The sequence below is a fragment of the Hordeum vulgare genome, chromosome 6H, assembly GCF_904849725.1.
Source record: "Hordeum vulgare subsp. vulgare chromosome 6H, MorexV3_pseudomolecules_assembly, whole genome shotgun sequence".
In the NCBI taxonomy this organism is placed as follows: domain Eukaryota; kingdom Viridiplantae; phylum Streptophyta; class Magnoliopsida; order Poales; family Poaceae; genus Hordeum; species Hordeum vulgare.
This window is the reverse complement of record NC_058523.1, coordinates 469,453,473-469,471,169: the sequence shown is the minus strand read 5'-3', so window position 1 is coordinate 469,471,169 and position 17,697 is coordinate 469,453,473. Positions and strand designations below refer to the sequence as shown.

Sequence of the window (17,697 nt, the reverse complement as noted above, 5' to 3'; positions counted from 1 at the left end):
CCCTATGGCTCCTGCCGGTTGCCGTACCATCGACGTGCAAGTCGATATTTCTATTACAACATGATCATCTCATACATCCAATATATCACATCACATCGTTGGCCACATCATATCACAATCATACCCTGCAAAAACAAGTTAGACGTCCTCTAATTTTGTTGTTGCATGTTTTACGTGGTGACCAAGGGTATCTAGTAGGATCGCATCTTACTTACGCAAACACCACAACGGAGATATATGAATTGCTATTTAACCTCATCCAAGGACCTCCTCGGTCAAATCCGATTCAACTAAAGTTGGAGAAACCGTCACTTGCCAGTCATCTTTGAGCAAAGGGGGTTACTCGTAACGATGAAACCAGTCTCTCGTAAGCGTACGAGTAATGTCGGTCCAAGCCGCTTCAATCCAACAATACCGCGGAATCAAGAAAAGGCTAAGGAGGGCAGCAAAACGCACATCACCGCCCACAAAACCTTTTGTGTTCTACTCGAGAAGACATATACGCATGAACCTAGCTCATGATGCCACTGTTGGGGAACGTCGCATGGGAAACAAAAAATTTCCTACGCGCACGAAGACCTATCATGGTGATGTCCATCTACGAGAGGTATGAGTGATCTACGTACCCTTGTAGATCGTACAGCAGAAGCGTTAGAGAACGCGGTTGATGTAGTGGAACGTCCTCACGTCCCTCGATCCGCCCCGCGAACTATCCCGCGATCAGTCCCACGATCTAGTACCGAACGGACGGCACCTCCGCGTTCAGCACACGTACAGCTCGACGATGATCTCGGCCTTCTTGATCCAGCAAGAGAGACGGAGAGGTAGAAGAGTTCTCCGGCAGCGTGACGGCGCTCCGGAGGTTGGTGATGATCTCGTCTCAGCAGGGCTCCGCCCGAGCTCCGCAGAAACGCGATCTAGAGGAAAAACTATGGAGGTATGTGGTCGGGCAGCCGTGAGAAAGTCGTCTCAAATCAGCCCTAAAACCTCCGTATATATAGGTGGGAGGGAGGGGAGGAGGCAGCCTCAAAACCTAAAGGTTTGGCCGAAATTGGAGGTGGAGGAGTCCTACTCCAATCCTACTTGGAGTAGGATTCCACCTTCCCACTTGGAAACTCTTTCCACCTTGTGTTTTTTCCTCCTCAAACCTTATGGGCCTTAGTGGGAACTTATTCCAGCCCACTAGGGGCTGGTTTATCTCTTCCCATAGCCCATGAGACCCCTTGGGGCGTGACACCCCTCCCGATGGTCCCCGGCACCCCTCCCGGCACTCCCGGTACACTACCGATGAGCCCGAAACTTTTCCGGTAATGCACGAAAACCTTCCGGTAACCAAATGAGGTCATCCTATATATCAATCTTCGTTTCCGGACCATTCCGGAAACCCTCGTGACGTCCGTGATCTCATCCGGGACTCCGAACAACATTCGGTAACCAACCATATAACTCAAATACGCATAAAACAACGTCGAACCTTAAGTGTGCAGACCCTGCGGGTTCGAGAACTATGTAGACATGACCCGAGAGACTCCTCGGTCAATATCCAATAGCGGGACCTGGATGCCCATATTGGATCCTACATATTCTACGAAGATCTTATCGTTTGAACCTCAGTGCCAAGGATTCATATAATCCCGTATGTCATTCCCTTTGTCCTTCGGTATGTTACTTGCCCGAGATTCGATCGTCAGTATCCGTATACCTATTTCAATCTCGTTTACTGGCAAGTCTCTTTACTCGTTCCGTAATACAAGATCCCGCAACTTACACTAAGTTACATTGCTTGCAAGGCTTGTGTGTGATGTTGTATTACCGAGTGGGCCCCGAGATACCTCTCCGTTCACACGGAGTGACAAATCCCAGTCTTGATCCATACTAACTCAACTAACACCTTCGGAGATACCTGTAGAGCATCTTTATAGTCACCCAGTTACGTTGCAACGTTTGATACACACAAAGCATTCCTCCGGTGTCAGTGAGTTATATGATCTCATGGTCATAGGAATAAATACTTGACACGCAGAAAACAGTAGCAACAAAAATGACACGATCAACATGCTACGTCTATTAGTTTGGGTCTAGTCCATCACATGATTCTCCTAATGATGTGATCCCGTTATCAAGTGACAACACTTGCCTATGGCCAGGAAACCTTGACCATCTTTGATTAACGAGCTAGTCAACTAGAGGCTTACTAGGGACAGTGTTTTGTCTATGTATCCACACAAGTATTGTGTTTCCAATCAATACAATTATAGCATGGATAATAAACGATTATCGTGAACTAAGAAATATAATAATAACTAATTTATTATTGCCTCTAGGGCATATTTCCAACAGAAAGCAATGGTGGGCCCGGATTCCGACAAATGGCTAGAGGCCATGAAATCCGAGAGAGGATCCATGTATGAAAACAAAGTGTAGACTTTGGAAGAACTACTTGATGGTCGTAGGACTATTGAGTAAAGATGGATCTTTAAAAGGAAGACAGACGATGATGGTGATAAGTCACTGTTAAGAAAAGCTCGACTTGTCGCAAAGATGTTTCTGACAAGATCAAACAGTTGACTATGATGAGACTTTCTCACTCGTAGCGATGCTAAAAGTCTGTTAGAATTATGTTAGTAATTGATGCATTATTTATGAAATATTGCACATAGGATGTCAAAACATTGTTTCCTCGACGGTTTCCTTGAGCAAACATTGTATGTGATACAACCAGGAGGTTTTGTCGATCCTAAAGATACTAGCAAGTATGCAAACTCCAGCGATCCTTCAATGGACTGGTGCAAGCATCTCGGAGTTGGAATATACACTTTGATGAGATGATCAAACATTTTGGGTTTGTACAAGGTTTATGAGAAACTTGTATTTCCAAAGAAGTGAGTGGGAGCACTATAGAATTTCTGATAAGTATATGTGGTTGACATATTGTGGATGAGAAGTATTTTAGAATTTCTGTAAAGCATACAAGGTTGTTTGAAAAGAGTTTTTCAAAGGAATACCTGGATTGCGCTACTTGAACGTTGAGCATCAAAGATCTATGGAGATAGATCAAAAGCGCTTAATGGAAGTTTCAACAAGATGCATGCCTTGACAAGATTTTGAAGGAGTTCAAAATAGATCAGCAAAGAAGGAGTTCTTGGTTGAGTTGTAAGGTGTGAATTTGAGTAAGACTCAAAACCCAACCCCGGCAGAATAAAGAGAATAGACGAAGGTCGTATTCTATGCCTTGGCCGTAGAATCTGAAGTATGCCATGCTGGGTACCGCACCTGATGTGTGCCTTGACTCAAAGTCTGTTGAGAGGTACAAAGAGTGATCCATGATTGAATCACTAGCAGCGGTCAAAATTTATCCTTAGTACCTGATGGACTAAGGAATTTTTCTCGATTATGGAGGTGGTTAAAGAGTTCGTCGTAAAGGGTTACGTCGATGCAAGCGTTGACACTAATCCGAATAACTATGAGTAGTGAAACGGATTCGTATGGTAGAGTAGATATTTGGAGTATTTCCGAATAGCACATAGTAGCAGCATCTATAAGATGACATAAAGATTTGTAAAGAACACACGGATCTGAAAGTTTCAGAACCGTTGACTAAAACCTCTCTCACGAGCAAAACATGATCAGACCCCATAACTATATGGGTGTTGGATTCGTTGGAATCACATGGTGATGTGAACTAGATTAATGACTCTAGTACAAGTGGGAGACTGTTGGAAATATGCCCTAGAGGCAATAATAAATTAGTTATTATTATATTTCTTTGTTCATGATAATCGTTTATTATCCATGCTATAATTGTATTGATTGGAAACACAGTGCATGTGTGGATACATAGACAAAACACTGTGCCTAGTAAGCCTCTAGTTGACTAGCTCGTTGATCAAAGATGGTCAAGGTTTCCTGACCATGGGCAAGTGTTGTCACTTGATAACGGGATCACATCATTAGGAGAATCATGTGATGGACTAAGACCCAAACTAATATACGTAGCATGTTGATCGTGTCATTTTGTTGCTACTGTTTTCTGCGTGTCAAGTATTTATTCCTATGACCATGAGATCATATAACTCACTGACACCGGAGGAATAATTTGTGTGTATCAAACGTCACAACGTAACTGGATTGCTATAAAGGTGCTCTACAGGTATCTTCGAAGGTGTCCGTTGAGTTAGTATGGATCAAGACTGGGATTTGTCACTCCGTGTGACGGAGAGGTATCTCGAGGCCTACTCGGTAATACAACATCACACACAAGACTTGCAAGCAATGTGACTTAGTGTAAGTTGCAGGATCTTGTATTACGGAACGAGTAAAGAGACTTGCCGGTAAACGAGATTGAAATAGGTATGCGGATACTGACGATCGAATCTCGGGCAAGTAGCATACCGAAGGACAAAGGGAATGACATACGTGATTATATGAATCCTTGGCACTAAGGTTCAAACGATAAGATCTTCGTAGAATATGTAGGATCCAATATGGGCATCCAGGTCCCGCTATTGGATATTGACCGAGGAGTCGCTCGGGTCATGTCTACATAGTTCTCGAACCCGTAGGGTCTGCACACTTAAGGTTCGACGTTGTTATATGCGTATTTGAGTTATATGGTTGGTTACCGAATGTTGTTCGGAGTCCCGGATGAGATCACGGACGTCACGAGGGTTTCCGGAATGGTCCGGAAACGAAGATTGATATATAGGATGACCTCATTTGATTACCGGAAGGTTTTCGGAGTTACCGGGAATGTACCGGGAATGACGAATGGGTTCCGGGTGTTCACCGGGGGGGCAACCCACCTCGGGGAAGCCCATAGGCCTTGGAGGTGGCGCACCAGCCCTTAGTGGGCTGGTGGGACAGCCCAAGAAGGCCCTATGCGCCATAGGAAGAAAATCAAAGAGAAAAGAAAAAAAAGGAGGAGGTGGGAAAGGGAAGAAGGACTCCACCTTCCAAACCAAGTTGGATTCGGTTTGGAAGGGGAGACCTTCCCCCCTTTGGCTCGGCCGACCCCCTTGGGGCTCCTTGAGCCCCAAGGAAAGGCCCCCTCTCCCACCTATATATACGGAGGTTATAGGGTTGATTTGAGACAACTTTGCCACGGCAGCCCGACCACATATCTCCACGGTTTTACCTCTAGATCGCGTTTCTGCGGAGCTCGGGCGGAGCCCTGCTGAGATAAGATCATCACCAACCTCCGGAGAGCCATCACGCTGCCGGAGAACTCATCTACCTCTCCGTCTCTCTTGCTGGATCAAGAAGGCCGAGATCATCGTCGAGCTGTACGTGTGCTGAACGCGCAGGTGCCGTCCGTTCGGCACTAGATCGGAGCGGATCGTGGGACGGATCGCGGGACGGTTCGTGGGACGGTTTGCGGGGCGGATCGAGGGACGTGAGGATGTTCCACTACATCAACCGCGTTCACTAACGCTTTCTTGTGCGGTCTACAAGGGTACGTAGATCGGAAATCCCCTCTCGTAGATGGACATCACCATGATAGGTCTTCGTGCGCGTAGGAAATTTTTTGTTTCCCATGCGATGTTCCCCAACACATATCATGTGACGAATTAAAATATATCTCCGAATAAAATTACCGATAGATTGTAGACGAAAGAGGGGATGCCTTCCGGGGCATCCCCAAGCTTAGACGCTTGAGTCTTCCTTGAATATTACCTTGGGGTGCCTCGGGCATCCCCAACCTTAGTCTCTTGCCTCTCCTTATTCCTTCATCCATCGTGCTCTCACCCAAAACTTGAAAACTTCAATCACACAAAACTCAACAAAACTTCGTGAGATCCGTTAGTATAATAAAATAAATCACCACTTCAAGTACTGTTGTGAACTCATTCTAAATTCATATTAGCATTATATCTACTGTAATCCAACTTCACCATGGTTCATACCCCCCGATACTACCCATAGATTCATCAAAATAAGAGAACAATGCATAGAAAACAGAATCTGACAAAACAGAACAGTCTGTAGCAATCTGTATATTCCGTATACCTCTGATATCTCAAAAAATCTAAAAATTTACGACGTCTGGAAAATTTGCATATAAATCAGCAGAAAGATGAATCGACTCAAAAGCTCTTCCAGAATAAAAATGAAAATTAATTTCGTGAGAAGAAAGTTTCTGTCTTTTCCCAGCGTGATCAAACAACTATCACCCAAACTAATCGTAAAGGATTTACTTGGCACATTATTTTTTAAAATACAAAGGAATTGTACAAGGGGATAATTATTTTTGTGAGAAACTTCCATGAAAAATTCTACATTGTTTCCATGAGCATGAACACAAGTGTTCAAGCTCGACCCTCACTTCCGCAATGCATCACCTTTCAATCGCTCCTCTTTTTGAAAAAGTTTGAAGTTCCCGTCTATATTATTTTTTTTGTTTTTAAACTAAATAAAAGCACTCAACAGAAATAAATGACTCTCTAAAACTTCCGGGTTGTCTCCTAGGCAGCGCTTTCTTTAAAGCCATTAAGCTAGGCATAAAGTGCTCAAGTAGTGGATCCACCCGGATCCCAAGGTATATCAAAGCCAATTTTAATTAGCAATGATTTGAAATTCAGTAGTGAGCACAAGGTAACATATATCATGCAATGACGAAGTCTAACTCTCTTCCTATGCATTGGCATGTCATAAAAGAACAATTCATGCACATCAAGTAAAGGCCAATACATAGCATAAGCAGTTTCTTGCAATTTTATCGTATTGGGAACATAGAGAGGTGGAGATGTAGTTCCTCTCTCATAATAATTGCAAGTAGGAGCAACAAGCACATGCATATTATATTCATAAAATCATCATGTGTAATATAAGGAACTATAGCTAGCTCATCTTCATAAGCATCATTCATATTGGCATCATGCCCATAAGCATAGCAAGCATCAAGTTCATCAAAAAGGGATATTTCAAACGAATCCAAGGGATCATAGCATTCATCCTTCGGTAAGAACGAAGGGTAATTAAATAATGTATGACTAGAAGAGTTAATATCATTAGAAGGTGGACACGGGTAGCTAGTCCGTTCTTCCTCCTTTTGTTCTTCGCTCTCCTCTTCATCTTTTTCATCTAATGAGCTCACAATTTTAGCATTTTCTTCTTCCATAGTTTCCTGCAAAATAATAGTCTCTTCTTGGGCAGCATAGAATTTCTCCTTAAATCGTTCAATATGGGCATTATATTCATAATTAGTATAACAATAACGAAGCATAGCCAAATTTTCAGATCGGTAAGGGGCATCATCATTATCATCACACCCTTCAAACACAGCCTCAATTTCATAAGCACCCATAAAAGCAACAAACTCTTCTATTTGCTCCACATCATAGTAATCATATATACCATTAGCATAAGAAGCCAAGGTTCTATGATCATTAAATTCACAAGAAAAGGGAAGGTGTGGAGCCTTCATCCTAGAGCAACAAGTAACACCATATCTCTTGCATAGTTCCCAAGCATACCATTTCAACAAATGGATTTGATCCCATAAAAGTTTCCCTTTTTGAGTCAAGCGATAATCCCTAAAGTATTGACGTTGATCCAACGTGTATCCCATTATATAATTGAATGGGGCTTTCTCAGGATTATTAAAGAAGTGCATAATATTTTCCATGTAACGAGCATCGAGGGTTTTAGGAGGTTCCCCATCTCCATGAGTAGCAAGTACACCTAATTTTTTTGGTATTTCGTGTTCCATATCCATAACTAAAGATAGAGAACAACTTAGAATAGCAAATAAATCTACTTAGTGATAAAGCAAACAAGCACACACGAGGATACTCACCCCACGCTATTGCTCCCCGCAACGGCGCCAGAAAAAGGTCTTGATAACCCACAAGTATAGGGGATCAATTGTAGCCTTTCTCGATAAGTAAGAGTGTCGAACCCAACGAGGAGCTAAAGGTAGGACTAATGTTCCCTCAAGTTCTATCGACCACCGATACAACTCTACGCACACTTTACGTTAGCTTTACCTAGAACAAGTATGAAACTAGAAGTACTTTGTAGGAGTGATAGGATAGGCTTGCAAGAAAGTAAAGAACATGTCAATAAAACTAGGGGCTGGTTAGATAAAGAAACAACTACGAGTGTCTAACGAGTGTGGAAAAGTGGTGGTAGGAGTTGCGGAATTGTCCCTAAGCAATTGACTACATCACTAGATCGATAGCAAGTATTATGTGGGAGAGGCCTCTGCTAGCATGTCATCCCTTACTTGGAATTCTATGCACTTATGATTGGAACTATTAGCAAGCGTCCGCAACTACTAACGTTCATTAAGGTAAAACCCAACCATAGCAATAAGATATATTGGTCCCCCTTCAATCCCATATGCATCAATTTCTATGCATGGTTTGAAGCTTCTGTCACTCTAGCCTGCCAATACATAGTCCTACCAACATACAACTAACCCTATGGTGTGATCCACACGCACGATCATATGATGGGCACCAAAGGATAGCAACATAACCACAAGAAAATTAAACCAATCATAGCAATTCATCAATCATCGATAGGACAACGATAATCTACTCACACATCATAGGATAGCAACACATCATTGGATAATAATATGTAGCATAAAGCACCATGTTCAAGTACAGGGTACAACGGGTTGCGGGAGAGTGAACCGTTGAATATAGATGGGGGAAGATGATGGAGATGTTGGTGAAGATGACGAAGGTGTTGGTGTAGATCACCGTCACACGATGATGTCCCGGTCGGCGTTCCGGCGCCGCCGGGAGAGAGGGGGAGAGAGACCCCCTCCTTCTTCTTCCTTGACCTCCTCCCTAGATGGGAGAAGGGTTTCCCCTCTGGTCCATGGTCTCCATGGCGGCGGAGGGGTGAGAGCCCCTCCGAGATTGGATCTCTCTCTCTATGTCCTTCTGTTTCGGCGCTCCCAGATTCTGCGTTTCACCGTTTCTTAAATTCTCGGAGATCCTTAACTCCGATTGGGATGAAATTTCTACACGATTTTCTTCCGGATATTATATTTCTTGCGGCGAAAGAAGGGCACCAACCAACTTAAGGAGTGGCCACAAGCCTGCCTGCCGCGGGCCCACCCCCTGGCCGCGGCGACACGGCTTGTGGGCACTCCGTGCATCGCCTCGCGTTGATTCTTCTTCCCAAAAATCATAAATATTCCAAAACAAATCCCCGTAAGTTTTTATTACGTTTGGACTTCGTTTGGTATGGATATTCTGCGAAACAAAAAACATGCAACAAACAGGAACTGGCACTAGGCACTGGATCAATATGTTAGTCCCAAAAATAGTATAAAAATTTGCCAAAAGTATATGAAAGTTATAGAATATTGGCATGAAACAATCAAAAATAATAGATACGACGGAGACGTATCACTCAACTATACCGAAACGTCACCGAACCTTAAGTGTGCAGACCCTACGGGTTCGAGAACTATGTAGACATGACCCGAGACACTCCTCGATCAATATCCAAGAGCGGGACCTGGATGCCCATATTGGATCCTACATATTCTCCGAAGATCTTATCGGTTGAACCTGTAGTGTCAAGGATTCAATAATCCCGTATGTCGTTCTCTTTGTCCTTCGGTATGTTACTTGCCCGAGATTTGATCGTCGGTATCTGCATACCTATTTCAATCTTGTTACCGGCAAGTATCTTTACTCGTTCCGTAATACAAGATCCCATGACTTACACTTAGTCACATTGCTTGCAAGTCTTGTGTGTGATGTTGTATTACCGAGTGGGCCCCGAGATACCTATCGGTCACACGGAGTGACAAATTCCAGTCTTGATCCATACTAACTCAACGGACATCTTCGGAGATACCTGTAGAGCACCTTTATAGTCACCCAATTACGTTGCGACGTTTGATGCACACAAGGTATTCCTCTGGTGCCAGTGAGTTATATGATCTCATGGTCATAGGAACAAATACTTGACGCGCAGAAAACAATAGCAATAAAACAACACGATCAATATGCTACGTTCATAGTTTGGGTCTTGTCCATCACATGATTCTCCTAATGATGTGATCCCGTTATCAAGTGACAATACTTGCCTATGGCCAGAAAACCTTGACCATATTTAATCAACGAACTAGTCAACTAGAGGCTCACTAGGGACAGTGTGTTGTCTATGTATCCACACATGTATTTGAGTTTCCAATCAATACAATTCTAGCATCATTAATAAACGTGAACAAGGAAATATAATAATAACTAATTTATTATTGCCTCTAGGGCATATTTCCAACAGATGTGAAGGTGGTGGCCTTCCGCACCGCATTGCGTCGGTCGTTGGAGGACCAAAGCGGCCCTGATGGCGGTGGATCTACATCCCTCAGGCCCATTGCACGCCAACGGAGAACTAGCGGGAGTGGATCTGCATCCTCCGGGCCTGTCGCACGCCGACGGGGCGCGGGTGATGTCGCAGGCCCTTCTCGCGAGGCTCGCAACTCTGGTCACTCCCGCCCCGGGAGGCCCGCTCCTGGTCAGCTAAGCCACCCACCTCAACCACCTTTTGCTCCGGACGTGGTGCCCAGCCACCGTTGGGTCCTCGTGCCCGCAACGGGGACAAGGCGCGCGAGGACGCTGGAATCCGAGGCGTGTGCAACCTGTCACGAGCGGCACCAGGCTAGGGAGAGGGGGAGGCGCTGGTCGTGCAGTGTTCGACCTCGAGCGCGCTGGTCGACCCTGAGGACGTGCTCCTTGCAGTCGTCCTTCGTTGCTCGCTGACGACGGTAGAGACGGATGCGCGCCGCCTCCGCTGGAAGAATGTCGAGGCGCTTCGACTCGCCGTCAAGTTATCGGAGCGCGAGGCAGCGAAAGAGGCGGCGACGAAGGCGAAAGCAGCCCGCCACACAAAGGAGGAGGGGCGCCTGCTCCGAAGGCTGTCCGACATGTGGTGCAGGTCCGATGAGGACGACAACGACGTCTCCACCACGTCTGACTCCGATGACGATGACGACGACGCTCCACCGTACGTCGACACCTACACGGAGGAGGGGCACATCGGCGTGGATGACCGGAAGGGGAAGGGGGCGGCTAGGAAATGGTGATTTCCTCCGCCCTTCCCCGTTTTGTTCATATTTTAATTATGCTTAAGTAGTTTGTAGTATGAATTTGTCGATGAACTCCGATAAACTATGATTCTTTTATTCGACGAAGCAATCCGATCTGATGAAAGATGTTGATCTCTGGTTTTATGTACTGTTGCATGCGTTTGTATTGATATAAGGGTTTGGATATGAGAAATACGGATGTAGAAGGTAAAAAATAAGACGCGCCCGGTCAGTGCTCGTGGAAATGCTCGGACGCATTCACGGGTGTTTGACTGGCCGTATTTAAGGGGTGCGGCCGTAGATGCTTTAAGCGAATGACTACCTCCTTGCTAGCATGGCTCAAGACACAACACCATAATTTCCGACGACCTTGTAGCTACTATATCTTAACCGGCCCTTGGCCCGTATGCGTGTATGTGCTAGATTTCATAGTCTGTCGCATGTGATTTGTCATGTCAGTAATCTTATGGAGATGCTAATCAAGCCTAAGAGCATCTCCAACAGCCGCGCTACGCGCCGCGCCTAAAAAACCTGTTTGCCGCGCGCTGGTCGCCTGGTTTGCCGCGTCGCGCAGCGCTGGCTCCAGCAGCAGCTTTAAAATGCAGCGCGCGCTCCGCTCCAGCAGCACGCTAAAATGCACAGCGCGCGCCGCTCCAGCAGCTTTCAAATATAGGGCATATGGACACAAAATAGTTTGAAACATTCATCAAAATGCAATGAACATGTGAAATTTTTAACACAAACAAGTTGATGAATAAAAGTCATGCCCACAAGTTCCGACGCATTGGGGAGCTTTGACGGCGCAGCGGCAGCACGGGACGGCGCCGGCGCGACGCCACCCGTCGGCGTGGTCATCCGCGGCGGTAAGAAGAGGCTGCGCGCGAGGCCGACGGTCGGCGGAGCTCCGGTGGCGGCGGCGGCGCCAGCGCTAGGGTTTTCGGCGGCGGCGGCGGCGGCGGGAGGATCGCGGCTGTACAGCGGGGTCAGCGGGGCGCCGGTGTGCGCGTCCATGGTGGCCGGGGCGCTGGCGCCGGCGCGCGCGGGTGCGAATGAGGAAGGAAAGGGCGGTTCGCGCGCGCGCTTGAGTCTGCCGCGCGCGGAAGTGGACGCCCGAAATTAACCGCGCGGGATGAGGCTATGGCCAGCGCGCCCAACTCGTTTTAGCGCGCGCGCGTTTTTTGCGCGCCCGCTGGAGCTGCCGGCCGCGTTGCGCGCGCGCTATAGTCCCTTTTTTTGCCGCGCGGCGATAGTATAGCGCGGCTGTTGGAGATGCTCTAAGCATGACACAAAATTAGCCCGATTTCCTAACAACCCACTCATCTTTTCCTAGCCTAGGCAATGTATATCGACCTATATTCATGGAGCTGCCATGCACGAACGGCCCATTTTGGTCAAGAAAAGGCCTAGCAGCGTCGCCGTAGACAGACTCCTGGCGCGTTCTCGCTTGCTCTCCGCCGCGGCGGTCTGCTGCACCCACTCTGCAGATGCAGAGCGCAGAGACGAAAGAAGCCGTCCCCCGGCCTCGTGCGCGCGGTGGAAAAGCGCCGACGCCGGGGCACCCGCCTTCTCCAAGGGAAACCAAAATCGTCGCAGCCGCGTGAGAACACAGAACAAAAAACTGGGCATGCATTGCGGCCTACCCCGTAGCCGTAGGTGGCAGCAGCCGCCGTCAATCGCGGCGCACTCATCGTCCCTCCCAAGTCCCAACCCAGCCGACCCAACCACGCAAACCGACAGGTTTCAGGCCAGGCAACGCATAATTACCAGGTGGTGCGCGCACGGCCGGGCAGCCCAACAGTTCTTGACCTTCTCGCCGACGAGAAGCTGCAGTGCCGTCTCCATTTGGTCCAGTCATCGTAGAGAAATACCGGGAGCCAACCGGACAGCCAGCAAGCAGCAACAGGCCAAGCGATCGGAGCTCTCTTCTCCGAGGCATCAAACAAGTGTCCAAACGGCCTTGGAAGTCAGAGCAAATGATGCCACTCACGACTGGGGTCGCTGTTAGCCGCCCGGTTTAAAGTTAAAAGATACTAATACTAGCAGTGATCATCATGATCTTGGTATATCTTGCGAATTCCCTTTTATTAACATACGTTCATTTTTTGTTCGCGTGCGGGCAGTGGATAGACGGCTAGTTGGAGTAGGTGGCCTCTTGTGCCGTCGGGGCCAATCCATGGCGTCATGAGGTCGTTAATTACATGTCAGTTAGCTCAACACAAAGCAGAGTAATACTACGTGTAACGTGTTCCACTACCAGACTAGTCGTATACTACTGCCCTAGTGGCCTCTGATTGATGATCCATGATCTATGGACGCGCGTGCTTGGATTGCTTGCGAGATCTCTTTGACCCCGTGCGCGCGAGAGAACAGGGACTCCGGGTCATATTTTCTCAGGTGCCGTTCCTTTCAGCAATACCAATCCCACACCAAAAGAGATCGATTTTATCATCACAACTTCACGGTGGAAACGTTTCCTTAATTTTGTCATGGCAAGTTCAAAGCATCTCCATGCGGTCCATGTCACGCTGCGCAAGAATTCAGACCGTTTTCTTGTCATCTCCCTTTGCTTTTTTCGGTGCAGTCACAGCTCGCAAGATGCTACCGAAACAGTAATGAGATATTTACAGGGTGCCCAGCTGCTCTTGCCGAAAGAATGAACTCAAAATCAACCTCGCCGGGCCCACAGAACGCCCATGGATATCTCTCGTCGACGCTGTTATACATTTCCTTACTTCTTCCAACCTCCTCTATCGTCGTGCATGGACATCTCACCCATCACCAACCACGAACCTTATCAAGAAGAAGAAGGGAGGAGGGAAAACTCTATCGTGGCTGGATCATGGTGATGGAGACGTCGTTGACGGAGTGCGTCTTGGACGTCGTCTCGGACCTCACCGCCAGCGAGGACTGGTCCGACGCCGGGGACTTCTTCGGGCTCGCGAACAGCGGCGGCTGCTCCGGCGCCGGCAGCTGCGCCTGGTCGCCGATGAGCATCAGCACCACGCTGGACATGGTGGGCCGGAGCTCGGGGCTCTCCTGCACGCACAGCAGGCCGGCGTGGTAGCACCGCCACGCCTCGTCCTTGGCGTACGACCCGGCCAGCGACGCGTCCATCAACTCCGCCGCCTTGTCCTCCTTCCACATCCTCCATGCCTGCACGCACGCGCCATCAGACAAAAATGTTCAGACAACGGAAGGAGAAAACCCTGCATTTTCTGGCCGGTTTACGTACGTCCTGGATGAGGGTTTGCTGGTGCTCCTGGAGGTACATTGCGCCGTTGCGCTGCCCGCTGAGGATCTCCAGCACCAGCACCCCGAAGCTGAACACGTCCGACTTCACCGAGAAGACGCCCCCCATCGCGTACTCCGGCGCCATGTACCCGCTGCATTTTTCGACCAACCTCGGGTCAGCACCCACAAAGATCACATTCACCCACGGCCTGAACCCTGAAGAACATATATATTGGGGTGTTGCATTGCGCACTTACTATGTTCCGACGACGTGGCCGGTGTTGATGACCTCGATCTCCTCGTCCTCGAAGATCATGGCCATGCCGAAGTCGGAGATCTTGGGGTTCATCTTGTTGTCGAGGAGCACGTTGCTGGCCTTGAGGTCCCTGTGGACGATCTTGAGGCACGAGTCCTCGTGGAGGTACAGCAGCCCGCGCGCGATCCCCACGATGATGCTCTGCCTCATCTTCCAGTCCAACTGCGCGGTCTTTCTGGTACCTAAAAAATACATTGCACAAAATCCCATCAAGTTGCAAATAATAATTCATGATAACTTTCAATTGAGTTCATTCTCTTGAATTTGAAAAGGTAGTTCCAATTTTCGAATTCCCAGCAAGGTTACACGCAGGAAGCACATGGACGCCGCACGAATTCCCATGCTACCTACTTAGGCTTCCCATTGACCTACTTTGCATCGATCTGATAGCATCGTTGGACCTAATTGACTCAAAATCAGTAAACAATGGAGATTGCAGAACCCAGCCCCAAGAGCTGGAGTAATTTGGTTCAGTCATGTGCATATGCCCCATGTGTCCCAATCAATCTCCACACCTAATCTCTACTACCATACCAAATGACATGGCCGTGTTACATACACGATCGAGTAAATAATTGGACACGAGGGCTGCTTGCACCGCGCCATGGAAGAAAGAGAAGGGGAAAGAGAAAGGGAGCCGCGACGAACCGAAGAGGAAGGCGTCGAGGCTCCGGTTGGGGAGGTACTCGTAGACGAGCATCTTCTCGTCCTTCTCCACGCAGCAACCCAGCAGCCTCACCAGGTTCCTGTGCTGCAGCTTGGCGATCAGCTCCACCTCGTTCCGGAACTCCGCCGCGCCCTGCCGCGACCTCGCCGACAGCCGCTTCACCGCGATCTCCGCGCCGCCGTCCAGGACGCCCTGAAAAACAGTTTACGCGGCATGCATGAATGACGGCCAAGCTAGGACGTATCATCTCAGGACATGACTGGCGAGCTAGCTAGGATCTGGCAGTGCTTGTACCCTGTAGACCGGCCCGAAGCCGCCTTCGCCGAGCTTGTTCTCCTTGGAGAAACCGTTGGTGGCGGCGGCGATGGTGGAGAGGTCCATCACCGGCAGGTCCGAGTTGGACAGTGGCCTCAGCCTCTCCAGCTGAGCCTTCTTCACAGCTGCAAAATTAACAACCGAGCAAATTCTCTAATTAGCTAGCCAGTTCCACATCCACTAGCAGCACTCCTAATGCTAACCTCACGCCGACTAGAGCTCACCGTTGCGCTTCCTCCATCTCCAGCAGTAGACGCAGTAGAAAAGGGTGCAGATGATGACCACCACAAGGATGGAGACCATGATCGGCATCCCACTGGAGCCGCCATGTCCTGGCACAGCAAGACACGGATCAACAACTGAACCACCTTCTTCAACTCAAGAAGTATTCACGCGTACACACGTGTCTGCAACAAAGCAAGAACTGGATGTACGTACGTACCAGCTGGATCACTGCTCGCCGTTGCGGGTGCGGTGTCCATCAGCCGGCGATGCCGAAGGCGGCACGGCGATCCAACCATGGGTTCTTCTTCTTCCTGGTCTTCCTCTGCCTTGAGCCGTGGGAATTGTATGTGGGGTTTCTTGTTTGCTAGCTATTGGGTCGTTGGAGTCGTGAAGAGTCGTATACTTTGTAGTTGTAGTTAGCCACCCAGCCAGCCGTGGCTTGGGAGATTCGTTAGTGCTACTGGTTTGCTGCTGGCGCGATTGGTTAGGAGAAATAGGGGGTGGTCACTCATCGGGATACCCGGAGCCCCTCTGCAGGTGTGGGGAAGGAGAGGGAGGGGACGCTGATGCCTACCGGATGTTTGTTCAAGTGGTTCCTGCCAAGGTTTCATGTTTCCTGAGCTTGGCCCTGCAAGAGCTCTAACATTCAAGAAAACTCTTTTCTAATGCTCAGTGGAGTTTTAAGTTATTTTAACGTTGGACGGCAAATGATATACACTTTAGTTGAACTGGTGCAACAGTGCTGATAGCGCCACATGGTGTGTGATTCTATTGCGGGTGCATACATTGGGTTTCCTGATGATGGTGATGTCGAGCCCGCTCTTCGATTGTGGGTGCATACATGGGTTTCCTGATGATGATGTGCTCTTTTTCTCTCCCGTTTCATGGTTTTTGAAAAATGATTGCATCTTTTATGAATGAACTGGAAAGGGGATTGAGCCCGTTAAAAATAAGGTCCTCACATATTTTGCTCTTTTTTCAGAATGTTAAAAAATGGGGAAATGTTAAAATTTGCCTTCCAGGAGAACCGTGGGAGCTTTGTTTGTTTGTAACCATTCATACAACATGAAGCATGCTTCATGGCACCGACGCAAATACTCACTCCGTTTCTAAATATAAGTATTTTAAGCGATTTTTACTAAAGATCTATATATGAAACAAAATAATTAAATCTACACTTTAAAATATGTCTATATACATCCGTTATCCGTATGTTGTTCATTAGTAAAACATTTGGAAGACTTATACTATATTTAGGAATACTATATTTAGGAACGGAGGGAGTAACTTCTAAGACCACATGGCCAACCCAATGATGAGAACTGAGAACCACGACAATAGTTTCATGTTGACATCCCATAACCCATGAATCAATTGCCGTCGCCTTTCCCTTGATGCCACCCTTCTTGATCCTCATTTCCCCTTCGCCTTCCCCCCACATTCTTCACGGGGCAATCTATCGCCATGATGCACAGGAGGCTTTTGCTCTTGCATTGATCTCTAAACGATCTCCAAGAGATTGTTTTTACACACATGATCCAGCTGTATAACCTAACCATGCACACTTTTACTCTGTGAAACCAATGCACACACCCATGATGGTATTAGTAAAAGCACTACAAAGCGCCCCTTCCACTTCAAAGTTGAAACCACGCAAAAAGCTTTTCCACACGTCGGCACGCACGCAAATTGGTGCATCCAAGTGGGGCAATCTGCAATCAGGACGCCCGACGGATTATCTTATCTTAGCTCCTAATTAAAAACACACTAATAGTACATATCTCATGTGACCATGCTTGGGACGTGCCTGCCTGCCTGTGTGAACAGAGGACGCAGGGAGCCGGGCAAGGCCTCCCTGTCACGGCTGCCAACGCTTTTGCTCCCTTT

At 47.8% G+C, this 17,697-nt stretch overlaps 1 protein-coding gene across 1 annotated transcript; it reads right to left on the bottom strand.

The window, feature by feature from the left end:
- Window positions 1–13,576: 13,576 nt before the first annotated feature.
- On the bottom strand, window positions 13,577–16,389 carry LOC123402125 (putative receptor-like protein kinase At4g00960). Its single transcript, XM_045096005.1, has 7 exons — window positions 16,028–16,389; window positions 15,810–15,917; window positions 15,565–15,710; window positions 15,252–15,462; window positions 14,545–14,785; window positions 14,289–14,439; window positions 13,577–14,209 (listed from the first exon to the last, which is right to left on the bottom strand). Exons 1-7 carry the CDS (start codon window positions 16,104–16,106, stop codon window positions 13,880–13,882), a joined length of 1,266 nt encoding a protein of 421 aa, XP_044951940.1. The 5' UTR covers window positions 16,107–16,389; the 3' UTR covers window positions 13,577–13,879.
- Between the last annotated feature and the right edge of the window lie 1,308 nt (window positions 16,390–17,697).

Bases quoted from the DNA above. Each gene is read 5' to 3' on its own strand.
- LOC123402125 (XM_045096005.1), bottom strand. From the start codon at position 16,106: ATGGTTGGATCGCCGTGCCGCCTTCGGCATCGCCGGCTGATGGACACC. The intron at 15,711-15,809 runs GTGAGCTCTAGT...TTAATTTTGCAG, and splicing joins GAGATGGAGGAAGCGCAACG to CTGTGAAGAAGGCTCAGCTG. The intron at 14,210-14,288 runs GTACGTAAACCG...GCGTGCGTGCAG, and splicing joins AGCAAACCCTCATCCAGGAC to GCATGGAGGATGTGGAAGGA.